Below are 14235 nucleotides of genomic sequence, written 5' to 3'. Positions count from 1 at the left end.
CTACCATTTGGGTCCTTTCAGAACCTTAAGGGTTGTGATGTTTAAGGTTTTGGCTCTCCACAAAAAGTTTCAGAGAACAACATGAACATACACTGTTTGATAATGTACATTATCATACAGGGACTGTTTATAAATCAAATAGGTGACTTTTGGTTACAGCTTGAAAAGTGTAAGATAAGAATGGTCATTGGTTATCCACACAGCCTCTGACAAGGACATACAGTTTTCTCAAATAACAATTTGTCATGTAATACTTTTTATTTTTTACAGTGTTTCAAGGGGAAAATAATGTCTGTATTTCAATAAATCCAGATTTTACCCATAAATTTGCAAGTTATGTCTTAGTCATTCTTTATTAAAAAAATACTACATAATTCTTACTTAGAGCTAAACCAGTGCAACCTTGTAATTAAAGCCTGAGGTGAATTCAAGCAGAAGGTGCTGATTTTCTTAATTTCTAGAGGTATCGGTAGAGGCAGACCAGGACTGCAGTAAGCTACACTGCTGTTCTCTTGTAGTCAAAACAAGAGACAGTTGCTGAAATTGGAAGTTTTATTGAAAACCATTTTTAAATGGCAAGGAAGTTAAAAATTCAAACCATTTCAAATAGAAACTAATGTACAACACAACATACGAAGCAAATAAGTGATGGCAACATTGGCACTTAAGCATCTTTTAACCCAAATATTCAACAAAAAAAATATATGTCAGCTTTTAAGTACACAATACTCTGCATGTGGCAATATATACAGCTGAGTGAAAAATATAAAAAGAAATACTGTTCTGCTTAAGAACATGATAGTGAAGACTTTGGTAGCAAAAATGTCTTTGTTTTTTAAAACTGTAATCTTCAAAGATGCTTCCTCGAATTCAAAGACTAAAAATTAAAGAGATCTATCTCATTACACTGCGGGAGGTTATTGTCCGTGGGTAGTTCACTGACTATTGATCCCGTTGGAATCACACAGTGCTCATCGGCTAACGCAAGGGAAAAGGCAGAGTGGGAACAGTTGATTGTACACAGGAAGACCACCAAACCGATTCCTCCTTTTCATCGGCGCTCAAAAACCTACTGCTCTTCCTGCTCGTTGCTGGAGCACAGCCTGATCTTTTGGACTTCCAGCTCTTCTGCGCTGACCATGGAGGGATCAATAGCTGCATACCGGGTACCATGGAACTGCAGCAAATGGATCTGTCGGACATGGAAAACAACACTGAAACAGGTGTAGAAGCACAAGGTTTTGGTGAAAGAGAAACATTCCGTCTGAGTAATTTTTGGGAGGATGAAATTATGGCTCTGGAGCACAAGAGTTCAGAGAGAGGACAGAGGAAACAGGCAACAGTCAAACCCCCAAAGCCAACCCTCCATGAAGGTGGCTGCTGCCAGCCCTGTATTGGTGATCTGGGAGCCAGAGCGAACGGAACTCAGGCAGGTTCAGAAACAAGAGCAGGCACAGAAAAAGAGTCTCCTGCTGCTGTTCCAGCTGTACGCATCAGCAGATTGGGCTGGAACGCCGAGACTCACCTGAATATACAGGTTGACCTCAGCACTCCTGCAGAGATACGGGAAGTTGCCTCCTGTCTTGAGATGAGCTCTTCTGGCATTAGGATAAAGCTTATACATTTCTTCTTTTGCTTCAGTCGAAAGCGCGCTTTGGTCAAACACCTACGTAACAAGTCACAGCAGTTAGTTCTGAATCTAATCAGGTTTTGCTTATTAAATCCGACTGGATATATGCTGCCCCTCGAAGGAATTCTCAGCTCCTCTGTGGAACAGCATTAATGAAACACAAAACAAGCAAACACTTTGGGTTTTGACAGCTAGAAAGCCAACATATGGCTGTTACAGCACAGAACGTCCAATTCATAATGCAACGCAGAAGAGTCACAGTGTTGCCCAGTCAGTAGGAGGCTTATCTAAATACGAAGTTAGATGCTGTAAGTATTTATTAAGTTGCTAACAAAATATCCAGGCCCCACCTGCCAAGGGCAGGAAACAGCTTTTCTTTTTTTTTTTAAAAAAAAAGATCATGTTGAGATTAACTTACATCCATAATGGTTACAGGGATGTCTCGAATTTTATGAGGTTCTACGTAGGAGTTCTGGCAGTTGAGGGTGAGTCTTGAAGCGAGCTCGCTCTGGCCCAGACTCTCCAGCTTTCAGCAGGGAGAAACACTGATTAACAACATACTTCACTGCAGGAACTTAATGCAACATTAACAACACAGCCAAAGAAAGTCAGTTTTAAAGGGAAACATGACTGCACTTCAGATGAAGCTCACAGTTCCAACTTAGTATCTCTCTGCATGAAACAACTGCTTAAAACATGTTCCATTAGTTGCTGCTGCCTCCAGAGCCTGGCCTACAGACGTATGCCAGCACTTTGTCCTCTTCCACACCTCAGTTTCTTCACTACTTCTCTTCTGATCTACATAAATAAACAGAACTGTAAGGCAGACCACCACAGCACCAGTTAAATTGCTGGGGGTGCGACAGCCAGCACCTGCTAAGAATCCATTCCTTAATCCTCCCTTCTGGCTAAGTAAATGCAGCAAGCAGCAGCAATACCTACCACCTCCTGCTGAGTACATCTTCTACAGAGATTGACATCACGCAGCTACCTACCCTGTCCACCATGAAATCAATCCCATCGGCCATTTCAGGATCTAGAGGACCAGATGCAAAATTCCCAAGGACAATTTTTTTCAGCATAAAAGCAGGCATCAGCCAAAAGCTAAAATAGAAACAAGATGTAACAATCTTCAAGCAACCAGGACTCGGACATTAAGATGCTCTGTTGTAAGCGCTCCCTTTCCTTGCACTGACTCTGTGCTTTAACTTCAAATGGAAGCACAGAGATGGAAAACCTTGCAGCTAGGTGCTTGAAGGGCCCTGGGAAGTTGTTAGTCTTACACTGCAAGAGTATTTTAAACATGGTAAACAGCACTTTTCTCACTCTAAACGGTTTTTCTAGAGAACAAGCAGAGTTCTTAAATCTGACCACACAGAGGACCACAGGATGATGCGTCTCTCAAATTCCACACTCCCAATTGTGAAAATTCTCATTTCCCTCATGGTGTGGCTTTAAAAGTCACAAGTACTCCATCCCGCACCTCCCTCGCCCAGGCTGGAAACAGGTTAGACACATGTCCAGCCAAAGCAGCGTCACATTTCATCGCAAAAACCAAAAATTAATGCTACGCATCCTATCACTTATCTCAGTCTTCCTTACCTGTTTGCTGTCCATGTCTGATTGAAGATAGAAGTGTCACTAAAGGAATTACACAGGATGAGAGATTGAACTCTGGGAGATTTGTGTGTGTATTCAGCAAATTTTTGAGCCAGAAAGCCTCCCAGAGAAGCTCCAAAAAGGTGGACCTAATTTAAGGTAAAAAAACCCATCATATTACACTTGTTGTGCTTTGAGGTCACTTATTTCACATTTCATTACGAAAATAAGTCATCCAAGTTATAACCTGTCTTCATAAGCCGTTTTTTAGAAGAATCAAATTCTTCTCTTCAGCTTCTGGTTTTATGCGTGATACAAATGTGACAAACACTGAAAAAAGGAAGTGTTCCAGATCACAGCTCAAATTTTTGTTTGCTCATTAAGGTTAAGAAAAAAAGTAAACATTTTACTTTGTCTTCACTAGCTATTGCAATCCAAGATACTTTATTGTGGTATCCTGTACTACATGAGTTAGGAAGGGTAACTTCCACAGGATCTCAGGAAAAAACTAGTTAACCAATGCAATTTAATAGGCCTAGAACAGGAGTTGAATTCAGGCCAAGTATGACAACGTTCAAGGGCATTCACCTTCAAAAATAAACTTGTTTCAAAAGTAAAATTGCAACACAGCATCTTTATTTACAGGCTACGTTTTTGTGTCATGTTTTATACACTTGCTCTTAAATGAGCCTCTTCCAAACATTAGCTTTTTCCTACAACTATACATCCATTTCCCCATCTCTGAGCACTCACTTTGTCCAGCTGAAGGTGGTCTAACAGTTTTCTGAATCCATCACAGAACTCAAGGTGATCCCAGTACACCGGATACTGCAACTAAAATAACAGGAAGTTAGAAGAAGCCAGTCTGATCAGCACCTGTCAGCTGTCCGCTTGAAAGTCCCACCAATTATCACATTAAAGGTTTCGGGACATATCATGAGGCTCACGCTCCTCAGCGAGGTCCCTGCAGCCAGAAAGTGTGAACGCCTCCCCCTCGCTTGCACAAAAAGATGCAACTGAGAGCGCCGCAGAGCAAGTTTGTTGGGGAAAGTGCAGCATTGCTTCGTTCTGTAATCGGGGGGAGGAGAGGCTGGAATGATTTTTCAGCAATTCCGTAGCACGTAAAGTTGGCAGGTACAGAAATCATTAACCACTGCTAGAGAAACAACAGTACTCCTAAAGCCATACTGTTTAACAGCAATGTTGTTACACAAATCAATTATTTCAGTTCGGCTCAGGTGCTGAGAAGCCACGGGAGAGCGTGCTGTTAGGATTTTAAGGAATGACTTAGCATTTGCAGCTAGGCAGGCTAAGAACCAGGTTATCCACCATTCCTATACAGAAACCCTGAGCTAACCTATATGCTGGCCTCACGGCTAATAAAGATCCAGCTGGAGGCAAAGATGACCGGTGTCCAGAGCACCCAAGGGAGAAAACAGACCCAGAAGTTAATAATGTGTATGCACAAGGCTCTGGGTAAACGCTGCCATAAACGCACAGCAGATTTCAGCTGGATCTGCATGCTGCATACTTTGGAGTACAACTTAGAATCAGTTTTTTTTTGTGGATTCTCCTTAGTCAACACGAGGAAGTTCATTGTCCAACCTCTGATTAGAACAACAAGCATGAGTACGCTAACTTCGACACAGGATGGACAATACTCACAGCAATAACTCTGTAGCCCCATCCAGTCAGTGCCAAAATTTGCTGGAAAAACACATCTGCAGTCCCGCTTACAGGAGGGAGAAATATGAGCGGGCACCGAATGCTCCTAGGTCCTGCATCATACAACGACCAGACTTTGCTGTCATCATCGTCTACTATTATCTGGAACAAGAGAGGCACAGGGGGGAGAAGAAACACACAAGACAAATGAGGTTCCTCAGCCAGCTTCCAGGTTGCTTCTACAAAATTTCTGTCATCTAGTAGATAATACTTGAGAGACCTTTGAACAAGACCATCTTTCACTCCTTTTCCCAGTAGCTTTCTGCTCTAAGGCTGTTTACTAACAGGAATGACAATGTTTGTGTGAATACTGCTGGAAACAGAACTGCTGCCATGCACTGCCAGACCAGATGCTTTGTTTGTCCTGGATAAGCTGGATCACGAACGCTGCATCGCACGGAGTCAGCGACAGCACGGCATGCGCTGTCTCATGGGAGCTCATCCTGCTGCAGACAACTGGAGAACTGCTGAAAGTTGTGAATTATGTTGGTTTTACAGGGATGGACTGCGCTTCCGAAATGACACCCTGAAAAAAAAAAAATCTCTCTTCCTTTCTGAGGAAGTGTGGTTAAGTAAAGTTTGCAATGCTTTGCTCTGGATTTCAACTCAGAGGGCCTCAGTCGGAACAATGGTACATTTGGATCTGAAAATTCATACAGAAATAAATCACGGGAACAGCACGGCTGTGCCCCGAGGGATCAGGTTTACGAAACATTCCACATGCAGAGAAGCACGCTTGGGAAAGTAGCCACCGTGCCATGGCCCAGGAGAGACCCAGGAGGGTCAGTTCTACTAGAGAGCACCAGCTGTAGGCTGGAGGAGCCAGCACTGCCCCTGGGGGCAGCTTTTTAAACAACCATCGACATTTGCATTCGCTGAACAAAAGATGTTACAGGTCTGGATAGATGCAAGCCTACTGAATTAAGCAGCTAACACCACGAATTATTGATCTGAAACAGTTACAGCCAGCTGCCAGAAACAGAGACACACGCAACTCCCAAAGCAGCACTGCAAAGCTGACCTGGAAAGAAAAACACTCCCGTCATCTGGCAGCATCTTGGGAGCATCTGGAGTGCCCAGGACACGCGGTGGCTGAAGCAGATTATTCACACAAGAGCTACTATCATTAATGAGCAATTTCTCCTACAGTGCCCATCTCAGGGCAGAAGCTAGAAGTCCTACCACAATTAGTACCTAATTCTTATTCTTTTAAAGATAAAGGTCTTTTTTTCTAGCAGTGCTGGAGCCTGACTTGTTTTTACAGGGCCTGTTCTACCAGTAAACTGGTTTGTGTATTTAGGATGCTCTTTCAACACTCCACGACCCAGAAGTGTGCAGCTCATACCAGATGAGAAAGCCCAAACCTCTGGGGAAACCCTGCATCACACAGTGGGAATTCATCTCCCCTGCATCAAGATTTTACAGCTTTTTGAACAGCAATATACAAGCACAATTTGCTTTTCCATCACAGCAGTTAAGCTTCTCAGGGAATCAGAGGAGAACAGCGTATCACAAATCAGATTTGCTTGACTAACAAATCTCCTGTAATAAAGCCAGGATTTCAGGCTCTGGGAGCATGTGAGAAATCACATGATACTGTTGTTTTGTAAAGTCTCTAAGGAGAAAAAAAAAAAAAAAAAAAAGACTGCATACCAGAGCTTCCAGACCACTGAAACCATTTAAAAATAAACCTTGTACAAAAGTCCTCCAAACCTCCCAAAAACCAACTCTCTGCACACAACTCCAGAGCTCCAGGCCTTGCCCATCAGTAATGTCGGATCCGTTCAGGGTGGCTGTTGGTGGCTATGACAAAGTTTACCTTTAGGAATATTTCTAAAAACGAAGCATATTTCTTAAAATCAGAAAACCAGAGTTATCTCATGTGACGGGAAACGAGGCTGAGAGGTAACATTTCTTTCCTCCAGCCCAGACAATGAATCAGTGGGTTCCAAAAATTGTTCTGTTTGACTGCTAACCACGTGTCGGACAGTTGAACTCCCGCTCCGAAGTTCTGCGCAGGCAGACACCAGCGTGGTTAACTGGTGATTTAGGAGTCACCAGCCTTTTTCTTGTTCTGGTCAATCAATCAAGATCACCCACAGCTTCCACTGCGTTGAAACAAGGGCAGAACAGGGTGTCCCCTGCTGAAGACTTTTAGGAAGGACTTACCCAAGACAGCGAGCGGTAGCTGCAAACGGAGGCTGACAGGCAAAGCTACAGGCTTAGTTTAAAATTTTTATTTTCCGTGCTGTACTTCCTACAGCTGACAGGAGCAGGAAGGGTGATGGAACTGTGCATCTCCTGCTCCTGCCAGGAGCATCTCAGCCTGTTTTCAAGCAAACAGCTCTGGCTCTGCTTCCTCAGCTTGGTCAGACAGCAGTAACGTGTGCTCAGTAGCAGTAACGAGGGTTGGTTGTTCCTTCCTCTGTACTGCATGTGCTTTGCCTATACTTTTTGGGGGATAATGCACGGAAATGTATTCCTAAAGACTGCTTCAGGATTAATTACATCTTCAAATTGTGCTTTTTTCTTTTTTTTCTTCTCTCTCTAGAAACCAGGACTAGTTTGTTTATTTCCACCTTGTTCATACCCCACACATCACCGTGGCATCATTTTACTTTTGAGTAGACTGAATCACTCAAAAGGGTTAGTAAGGCACTGCCTAGTCTAAAGGTCACCAGCAGCTTCAGTTTACACGTGTCCTCGTTTATGAAATCCTGAGTAGTCAGCAGCAGCTGAAGGCAAGGGCCCCTGGCAGCAAGCTGCAGCGTCACCCAGTCCCCCACGGCAGCAGCAATGCATTCTGTCGTAACCACAGCCTCCAGCTCCCTTCATTTACCACACTGCATCCCATAAAGCAGCGCCTCAGAGCACCCACACGTCTTCCCACTGCAATACTGTCTCCCGGCTTTGCTGACCCGGGCACAAACAGACCCAGCAGATCTGGTACCAGTAAAAAACGGAAAGAAGCTGGACAGCCGGAGCATGCGCAGTCAACAGCAGTAAATCTTTCTTATTTACAGAAGACACAAACTGGCAAAAATTAATGAGAAACCCTGAATGGAGAATCCTACAGCCCTTTTGTAACAGTAATTTCTTAGGGAATGCTACGCACAGGGGAAATCATGCTGGGCACATTTAAGTGTTGTTCCTTAGGTTTGGGGACACAGTCCCTTTCGAGTGGCTGACCCACAATCCCACTTGCTGTTGAAAGACGTAACACTGCTCTTGCCTCTGCTGCCAGCACATCCTCGTGTTCCTACAGCCCGCGCAGCCATCCAGATTATGGAACTGAACCAGGTGAAAGGCAGTGCAGAAACAAGCCATAAAACACCCCAAGCAAGACAGGTCACCAACTCCGCTCAGCTCATATGGAGACATGAGCAATGATGCTTGCAGGAGCAGCAGGCTGGGGTGGAACGGCAGCTGGGGCATCCTTCAGGTTGGCAGGAGCCTGGGCTGCTGCAGGTCAGTCTGTAACCAGAGCCTCAGCAAGCCTTATCTGCAAAGCTACGCCGGAGAGCTAGTCTGGGTCAGCAGCTACCAACCAGTGCTGCACTCCATGCCCTGTCACTTGGCACATGGAGAGCAGAAGTTGGAGCGCTGCACACCTCAAACACTCTCCTGTGGTTCAGTGAAAGGAAGTGGAGAAACTCAAGCAGGAGGAGAAAGTGGTTGGACAGTGTGATTAAGCAGAAGACATGAAAAGGACGTGAAGGAGTAGAAACCATTTTTTTTTTTCCACTGTGGTTAAGGCATCTTTCCACTCTCAGGAAGCCTGCACGCAGCCCAACTGCCAAGAAGTTGCCTTCAGAAGCTCTGCTTCAGCCTGAGGCCAACGGGTAGGAATGGCAGAGGTGGCTCTGGGTCAGCTGCCCTGCTGCGGTGCAGTGCACGCAGGCAGCTCCGTGAGAGGCCACGTACGTGGTCCCCAGCACACACTATTTCCTCGGAGTCTCCTCCTCAGGCATGGCTGGCATCAGGACGCCAGGTACTGCTGTTGTGGCTCACAACCACGAGCCTCTGTTCCCCACCATCGCACATGGAAGTGACCTCTGAGAAGCACGTGAAAATTCAGAGCATGGTTGCACACACTCCTATGACACATAAGACACGAGTTTGGGGGATGAGCCAGGTGACTGGCACAGCCAGGACTGTTCTGCACTAACCAACAGCTTAGTCTCTCTCACTACAGAGCAAGAGGAGGCATTTCACCCACAAGTCGATTGCAGCCATACGTACCTTTTTAAGAGGAACTGTGCTTCTGAACCAGTTATAGTCAGGAGAGACTTTAATCTCTCCCATGGTGCTTAGAAAAAACTCAGTTTAGGTCAGCCTGGAAAAAAGAGAGACGAAGTTAGAAATCAATACAACAGCTTTCCCGTAGGCAGCACTCAAGAGCTGCGCCGTGTACGTAAAGCATTTGCAGGGTGAGTTCACTCTTATCAGTTGATTATACTACTTCTGACTCACACCGAGTTTACTTATCCTCAGTTTTCATCACAAACCATTTAATTATTCCCCTGAGAGGTGGTCACCTGACTGCCTTGCTGTATCAGCCTAATTAGGAAATGGTGACACTTTTGTAAAAGCATTCCCGTTTAACAGTTGCAAAGAAGGACAATTGGGTTGCAGGCTGTAAGTGGCTTAAAAAGCTAAAGCATGTTTTCCATTTGTTTAATTCATAAAGCACTCCAAATTCATATAATAATAACACGATTCACTCCGCGGTTCAGACAAGACTACATCATTTTATGAACCTGCTGCCGGAGCATTCACACTATGTTCCTCCATCTCAGCATAACTGACCCAAAGGAGCCCCAAAGCACATCGGGAACATCAGCTGATCTGAGGCTTAATTTACAGAAGAGCCCTGGAGTTTTAATTCTCCCACACAGAAGCTGACTCTTGTCAGGAGTCACCAACAAAGACATCTTTGAAGCACACCAATTAACATAGAACAAATCGATTCAGACTTGGGTCCACCCAGGAATGCCACTAATTCACCCTGAAGTCACAATGTCATAGAATCATAGAATGGTTTGGGTTGGAAGGGATCTCAAAGATCATCTGGTTCCAACCCCTGCCACTACACGCCCTTGTAAAATGCCCCTCTCCAGTGCTCCTGTAGGCTCCCTTTAAGTACTGGAAAGCTGCAATAAGATCACCCTGGAGCCTTCTCTTCTCCAGGCTGAACGGGCCAACTCTCTCAGCCTGTCTCCATAGCAGAGGTGCTCCAGCCCTTGGATCATCTTCGTGGCCTCGTCTGAACCTGCTCCAGCAGCTCCACGTCCTTCTTGTGCTGGGGACACCAGAGCTGAACGTAGTATTCCAGGTGGGGTCTCACATCCTAACATACGTAACGAGTACCTTGTAATACTCTATTCATTTGTAATAAACACTTGGGTAACTTCTAGATTTAACTTTCTGTAAAGCAGGGAGAGACCTTCAGCTTCCATTTACACAACAGATGGCACCAAACAGTTTTGAAGCCTTCACCCCGAAAGCCAACTGCCTCAGGAGATGATTTTCATGCATTCACACACAGCACTGAGCACAATAAAACAAAGCAGCTTTTGCTTTTGTTACTTAGCAGTTGCCAAGCATAAATCAATAGGTTTTGTTTCTTAATTCTTGCTATAATCAGACCTCAGTACATTCCGTGAGTCACTCCCATTCATTTCTCCCTGCAGGAAAGCTGCCGGTGTGCAGACTTAACCAGCTTACTGGGTTACAGCTGGATTAAGAGTTATTTACAATTTCCTCATCTTTCAGTCTTCATTTACCATTTTCCAAGCACAGAAAGCATGAATTTTAAAAGGGAAAGTACTTTCTAAATTGCAAAATTTCTAAATTCTTCCTTGTCGGGCATGAGAGGTGTACCATGTGCCCTGTGGGTTTGAGCTAGGAAATCCAGCTGCACAGCCACCGTTTCAATTTTATGTGGCTTCGTTTTGCTGCTTGCATCAATTATTCTGCTCTTTGTCACAGCCTGGCAGCAGGTAGAATTACAGCAGAGGCAAAAAACATCTATTCCAGCAACCTGCAAAACAGAGCAGGCACAAAGACGCGTTACTGGACTAAGGGGGAGAGCTGGTCACCAGAGAAAGGAAACAGCAGTTCAGACTGCTAATTCCTTTCCATAATCACACATCAACTAGTTTTCCAACTGCAGCCTTCCAGTACTTAAAGGGAGCCTACAAGAAAGCTGGAGAGGGGCTTTGGACAAGGGTGTGTAGTGACAGGACAAGGGGCTATGGCTTTAAACTGAAAGAGGGCAGATTTCAACTAGATATAAGGAAGAAATTCTTCACTCTGAGGGTGGTGAGGCACTGGAACAGGTTGCCCAGAGAAACTGTGAATGCCCCATCCCTGGAAGTGTTCAAGGCCAGGTTGGATGAGGCTTTGGGCAACCTGGTGTAGTGGAGGGTGTCCCTGCCCATGGCAGGGGGGTTGGAACTAGATGATCTTTGAGGTCCCTTCCAACCCAAACCATTCTATGATTCAAAAAGCCATTCAGCAAACCACGGTGTGACAAAATTAGGGCAGAAATAAAATACAGCAAATGCTTTAAAACACCACATTCTCTCTGGGTACTGTATTACAGCAGGGCCTCAATACACTAGGCACTGCCCAGACACAGAGGCACAGGAGAAGACCTTCTGGTAACAAATCTGGTTGCCATAAAGGGTCAGCAATCTTTTCCCCACTGTGATCACCCCTCTTTCTGCCATGCCAGCCTTTTGGCACTGCTAATTCCATCTGAAACTTAAATTTTGAGCTTCCCTGTTCACCTGTTACCACTCATGGAAGGAAACTGCTGGTCACCAGGATGTGGGCTGATTTCCCCCAGCTCCTTTCTCGTGAAGGTGCATCTGCAACCCCACTCCTCAGGATTGCCACCTTTTAAAGCCAGAGTAAACATTTTTTCTTTGACTACAGAATTTTTAGTTGAAGCCCATGTCCTGTTACTGAAATATTGTTTCCTTGGCACAGAAATGCAGCAGTAAATTTGCACACACAAATATCTGCGTCAACAACAACTATGTGCTCTTCCAGCCACAGGAAAGCCAAACCATGAACCCAAAACAGGGAGCAAGCTAGCGAAGGTAACTCAGATCACAAACAGAACCTGATCCTGCACATGACCCAGCCTCTAAAGACCCGAGTTTCATTTTCAGTAAAACCAAACAACACGAACAACTCCAACCTCTTAAAAATAATTCCCCTAAACGAAGAATCACCTACGGATGTGTTCAGAGCACTTGGGAATACTCTCCTTGTGAGTTACCCATGCCCCACTACTGACACTTTCTATCCGTTATCGATTAGGAAGACTTTGATCCCACCACTGGAGAGGAAACCCAGCCGGACCAGACGATCGGCGACTTGCTCCAGTGCCCGGTGCTGTGTGTGCGGGAGCCCGGGCCGCCACACAGCCGCTCCCGCAGCGCCCGCTCCCCCGGGCCAAGAGACTGAATCAGCACCACCGGCACCGGCCGGGCCGCAGGCGAACACCGGGAGACGCAGGGAGATGCCAGGGCGATGCCAGGGCTACAGGTGCTTTATGAACGCCCAATGCAGGCGCTGGGGAAAAAGAGTTATGGATAACCGGGACACGGCAGCAAGCGCCTTCCCCTCTGCCCCTGCGCTGCGCCCGCCGGCCCCAGCCCCTACTCCATCCATCCCTCCCCCCCAACCGCAGCCGGCTCCCCCAGATTCGCGGGGAGAAGGGGGCAGAATCCCGCTCAGCACCCCCGGCCCAGGCTCTCCTTCCCGCAACACAGCCGGAGGCGGCCCCTTCCCCCGAGAGCCCCCCGGGAATAGGAACCGCAGGGCAGGGGGCTCTCTGCGGGGCCGAGACCCCCGCCACCCCCCAAAGCCCGAAGCCCTCAGGGGCCGCGATAAGCCCGTCCCGGAGCCCAAAAGACCCCCCGCCTCACAGCCTCCCGCCCCCTGAGGCACAGCCGCGTCCCGCGGTAACGCTGTCCCGCACACCCCCTCCGCCCCCTCAGGGCCCACCGGCCCCGCAGAACCCCCTCCCCGGGCCCGGGAAAAGGCCTGTGCCCACAGCGGCCACCCCTGGCCTTCCCCGTTCCTCACCGGGACGGCGCGGGACCGCCGCTCTCCTCCTCCTCCTCCCCCGGCGCGCCCAAGCGCGGGCACCCGCCGCCGGCCGCTACTTCCGGGTGTTGCGCCCGCGACAGCCACGTGACGGCGGGGAGGCGCGTGGGCGGGACAGAAGGCCTTCGGCCGCCATTGCTGCCGAGGCGGAAGTCAGCGGTTGCGGCGCCATCGCTACCGAGGCAGAAGTCACGTGCTCCCGCGGCCGGGCGGTGATTGGTCGGCGGGCCGTGAGGGGCCGCGGCGGCCATTAGCGTCCGTCAGGCGGGAGCGTCTGAGGGGTCGGGCGTCGGTGTTATGTCGTCGCTGGGCCGGTTCCTCAGAGAATTGCGTTTTAACCGAGGAAATAAAACACAGCAGCTCTCCGGCGGTGCTTCATTCCGGTCTCTGCCGCCGCTGTGCTTGGCAAGGCCTCACCGCGACCTGCCGCTGCCCTCCAGCGGGAGAGCGTGTCGTTGTTGCCGTATATGTGAGAAATCCCGAGCGATTTCGGTGAAAATAGTGGTGAGTGAAGCGGTGTGCGTTCCAGGTTGGGGCTTAGTTTTAGTACAGTAGGTTTTGTCCAGTTCCCTTGGTCTGCGTGTTGTGCAGTACTTGTTGTAATACGAAACCTGGATCTTGCCATTAGCTAAGTCTATTCAAACAATTTATTTTAAAAAAGTTAAATTCAAGGCTATGCTGAAAGCTGAGTTGCACAGGGTGGGTTAGAAGATGTAACAGCAGTGCCTGCCTTTCATACGTACAGAAACACAGCTGTGAGCTGAGAACATAGTCATTCAAATAATTTTTTATAAGTATTTTACTGATTTACTTTCAGTACCCCAAGTTTAAGAGGAAGCTCGGGGGGCGAGCTGAGATCACCCACCACCTGTTGTCATGAGTGGTCCAGACATGCTGTGGACCAGATAACAAACCTGTGTTTGCCCCAGCCTGGAACCAGTACCCGCTGGAGATGCCGTTGTGGTTCCCTCTGTGGTTTGGTAAGGCGTGACTGCAAGGCAGACCGCTTTCATCCATGTACGTCAGTGTGTCCCTGAGCCCAACCTGCTATTCCTGCCTTTCTCCATCAAAAACCTCCTCAAAGGAAACAGTGGTGAGTTTTACGCAGATTAAAATCAGATTGGCAGCTGTGTGGCTGTAGGTGGTGGTGTTAAACC

The 14235-nt window shown here is 47.2% G+C and overlaps 1 protein-coding gene across 2 annotated transcripts; it reads right to left on the bottom strand.

Moving 5' to 3' along the window:
• Nucleotides 1–328: 328 nt before the first annotated feature.
• SPG21 (SPG21 abhydrolase domain containing, maspardin) lies at nt 329–13090 on the bottom strand. 2 transcript variants are annotated; one of them, XM_086620279.1, is made up of 9 exons: nt 13058–13090; nt 9197–9290; nt 4895–5056; nt 3983–4063; nt 3233–3378; nt 2626–2734; nt 2049–2156; nt 1526–1666; nt 329–1192 (listed from the first exon to the last, which is right to left on the bottom strand). In XM_086620279.1, exons 2-9 carry the CDS (start codon nt 9257–9259, stop codon nt 1070–1072), a joined length of 933 nt encoding a protein of 310 aa, XP_086476405.1. In that variant the 5' UTR covers nt 9260–9290; nt 13058–13090; the 3' UTR covers nt 329–1069. The 2 variants fall into 2 exon arrangements, with proteins under 2 accessions (XP_086476405.1, XP_086476406.1); XM_086620280.1 differs by lacking the exon at nt 2049–2156.
• Between the last annotated feature and the right edge of the window lie 1145 nt (nt 13091–14235).

Source organism: Tauraco erythrolophus, chromosome 14 (genome assembly GCF_009769465.1).
Source record: "Tauraco erythrolophus isolate bTauEry1 chromosome 14, bTauEry1.pri, whole genome shotgun sequence".
NCBI lineage: Eukaryota > Metazoa > Chordata > Aves > Musophagiformes > Musophagidae > Tauraco > Tauraco erythrolophus.
This window is presented reverse-complemented; position numbering and strand designations above follow the sequence as displayed.

Bases quoted from the DNA above. Each gene is read 5' to 3' on its own strand.
- SPG21 (XM_086620279.1), bottom strand. From the start codon at position 9,259: ATGGGAGAGATTAAAGTCTCTCCTGACTATAACTGGTTCAGAAGCACA. The intron at 4,064-4,894 runs GTGAGTATTGTC...CTGTTATTTTAG, and splicing joins GGGGCTACAGAGTTATTGCT to TTGCAGTATCCGGTGTACTG. The intron at 3,379-3,982 runs GTGAGTGCTCAG...ACCTTAAATTAG, and splicing joins ACCACCTTCAGCTGGACAAA to GTCCACCTTTTTGGAGCTTC.